This window comes from Eurypyga helias, unplaced genomic scaffold (assembly GCF_000690775.1).
Source record: "Eurypyga helias isolate BGI_N326 unplaced genomic scaffold, ASM69077v1 scaffold42102, whole genome shotgun sequence".
NCBI lineage: Eukaryota > Metazoa > Chordata > Aves > Eurypygiformes > Eurypygidae > Eurypyga > Eurypyga helias.
The window spans coordinates 9,505-12,670 of record NW_010238649.1 but is presented as its reverse complement, the minus strand read 5'-3'; the positions used below and the strand labels follow the sequence as shown (position 1 = coordinate 12,670).

The following is a 3,166-nucleotide window of genomic DNA, read 5'->3' as shown; positions in this document are numbered from 1 at the left end:
TCTGTGATTCTATGATCCCAGGCATGGGGACCCATGGGTGGCCCTGGCATGGGGTGATGTCCAGGGCTGAGGATGCCCAAAATAGCATCCCCCTGCTCACCCCTGCTGAAATCACCAGCATCCTTCTGTTCCCAGGAGTTGAGACCCCCACACGCTGGGACAGGGACCACTCTGGGGTGCTCCAGTCCAAGGCAGAACCCCTGAGGAAGATGCTGGCTGCCAGGGAGGGACTTGGGGGGCTGTTGGGGTTTGCGGTACTTTCCCATCCCAACCTTCTTGAAAAAGGCTCCAGCATCACCCCGGAAGAAAGGCCAGGAGGCGGAGGTGGTACCCAAAACATCACAGTGAACATCACATCAGCCAGAAACACCCACGGGCTGCTCCTGCGACGAGGAGAAACCTCCCCTGGTGAACCTCCTGCGCTCGGCTCCGCCAGGTACCCCAGGAGAAAAATATTCCTCCCCTTCAGGGAGGCAAAAAAAATCCCCTCCCCACTGGGTCCTCACCCAGGGCGTGGGTGGGAATCGCCCTTTTGTCACGGCAGGTCCCGGCAGTGCGATGCTCCCCTCATGGCAGTGGGAGATGACGCCCAATGGTCTTGCCACGGTAGCACCGAAGACAACCCAGCGGACTCCGGCCATGCCAGGAAAGCTGGGCTGATGCTCCACAGCCTCCTCTTTCCTCCGCTGGTCAGCAATGTCCCCTCTGGGAACGGGGTTAGGATGTGTCCTTCAGATCGGGGCTGGGGGGCTGCGGAGGGGGCACCTCCGCCGAGGGCGACTGCATCTCCTGCGCGCTTCCTGCGGGGAGAGATGAGGCTGTGAGTGACCCTGATTCCTGCTTGCCCTGCCTCGGCTCCCACCTTCTCCGTCACCCACCTGCGTTTAGGGACATCTCGGCCAGCTTGTGCGGGTCGGGGGGGCTGACGCCGGCCGGTGAGCCCAGGATGTCGGGCAGGGCATTGCGCCGGCCCGTTCTCCCGGAGGATGCGAAGTCCAGCACGGGTTCCACCTCAGTCATGCTAACCCTGGGGAGACATGGCCCCCTCCCCGTCAGCCCCTCTGAGCGTGGAGGGCACAGGGGTCCCAGATGCTCTAGTTCCAAGCAGGCAGCATCCCCTGCCTGCAGATTCCACGGAGCAGGGCTAAGCCCCTACACCCCGCTCTGCCCAGCCCGACTGCAGGCTCACCAGGAGCGAAGGCAGGGGCCACCCTGCTGTGGGGGTCCCCCATCCCCAGGGTTGGCAGCTTTGGGTGCTGTGATCTCCGCTGGTCACCAGATCGTGGGGAAATGGAGGGTCCTCTGGGGTCCCACCAGCACCCCCAACCCCAGCAGCCTTACCGGGCACCCTCCAGCCTGGACTGATGCTGCCTCTTCGTGGTGCCCAGGGTCTCGCTCCGCTCCCCGGTCTGGTGGTTTCTCCTCCCGACGCCTCCCAGACAGTGAGGGACCCCACAGGAGATGGGGACTCCTGGCTGGGTCCCCTCTGGCTCCGACCTGGGGAGAGGCAGAGCAGGGGTCAGCGATGGGGCTGGTGCTAAGGGGGGGAGCAGGGAGCATGCCCAGGACTGTGTCCCCACTGAGGGCATCCATAGCACCCAGCACCCTCCTCCCTGGGTGGCTGCACCAAGCCGGCTGCGGAGGGCAGGGATGAGGACATGGAGGTGACACCCAGCTGAGACGTGGCACTGGCTGCCAGGGGTCAAGAGCACATTGTCCTCAACAGGGGGACCCCACTGTGTCCCTGGGAGAGCAGCTCTTGCTGAGCCAGGGCTGACAGCAGCGATGCTGGGGTGCTCTGGGGCGGGCGGGGGCTCTCCCAGGAAGCCCCCAGCACCAGGCCCCCTGCAGATCCTGACCCTGGTGCATGTCGCTGCCAGGACCTTGCCGGGATGTTTGCTCAGCACTGGTAAATACTCTGGCCTTCCGCAGAAGGGTTTTGCAGGGGCAGGCAAGGGGTGGCACAGGACCTTGCAAGGACAGAGGTGGCCTCCACCCTCTCCAAACCCCCTCCACCTGCTCATGGGGCACAGGGACCCCCAAGCCATCCGCCAGGCATTCCCAGCCCCTCCAGGGTGGTGATACTGGGACTAGGGTCACCAAGCTGGTGGCGCTGGGAAAGAGCTCGTCCCACTGCGGTGGGGATGGACTCACCAGTGTCCCCCGGGAACTGTTCTCTGGTGGAGGACAAGACAAGGTCCCTGAGTCCTTGGGTGCAGGCACCGTGCTGAGCAGGACGAGTGACCCCGGCTGTGTGCAAGGAGGAGAAATGAATGATTAACTGGGCAGGTGATTAGTCACAGGGCAGCTGTCCTGTGCGGGGCAGGACCCAGGCCCTTCACAGGTGGGGAAACTGAGGCACAGAGCGAGGCTTGGGTGTGTGATGAGGGCCTGGGAGCTGTGGCTGTGCTGCTGCAGAGACGTGGCAGAGGCGTGATGTCCCCTGCATGGGGATGCGGGCACCTTCTATGGCACTTTGGGGGTGCATCTACTTGTGTGTGCATCGGCACACGTATGTGCATGTGTTACCTCAGGCTGGGCCGTTGTGTGTGGGTGTATGCACACATGTAGCAGGAGCTGAACTCCGGGATGTGCATGTATGGTGCCCTCTGGCACATGTGTGTGCAAGCATGGTGCACTGTGGCACACGTGTGTGCATGATGCATATACATGCATGGCAACCCCAGGCACATGAGTCTCCATGCACGCTGCAAGGTGTCACACGTGTGTGCATGCATAGCATTTCCTGGCACATACGTGTGCATGTATGGTGTCCAATGGCAGATTTATATGCATTCATGGCATCCTCTGGCACATGTGTTCATGCATGTTGCACAGCAGCATGTGTGTGCATGCACGGCACTCCATGTATGTGCATGCTGTGTGCCCTGTGTGCACGTAGGCACACGTGTGCACCCCTATGTCAGTGCAAGGGCTGCTGCCAGCTCCCGTTGGCTCTGGGTCACCTCTCGGTCACAGCGTTTCATATCTCACACCACACATCCAAGTTCACGTCCCTCATCTGGCAACATGAGCTTGCTGGGTGGGAGCCCTCAGCCTGGCAGCCCTAAGCCCGGGCACCGGCACACGGGCAGGGGGAGTGCAGCATCCATGCTGGTGCCGGAGCACTGACCGTGTCACCCTGGAGACAGGCTGGGAAGAGGTG

The 3,166-nt window shown here is 62.4% G+C and overlaps 1 protein-coding gene across 1 annotated transcript; it reads right to left on the bottom strand.

Annotated features, from left to right (window-relative positions):
• Window positions 1-717: 717 nt before the first annotated feature.
• Window positions 718-1,020, bottom strand: LOC104506831 (cAMP-dependent protein kinase inhibitor alpha-like). The gene is made up of 2 exons (XM_010147913.1): window positions 879-1,020; window positions 718-800 (listed from the first exon to the last, which is right to left on the bottom strand). Exons 1-2 carry the CDS (start codon window positions 1,018-1,020, stop codon window positions 718-720), a joined length of 225 nt encoding a protein of 74 aa, XP_010146215.1.
• Window positions 1,021-3,166: the final 2,146 nt, after the last annotated feature.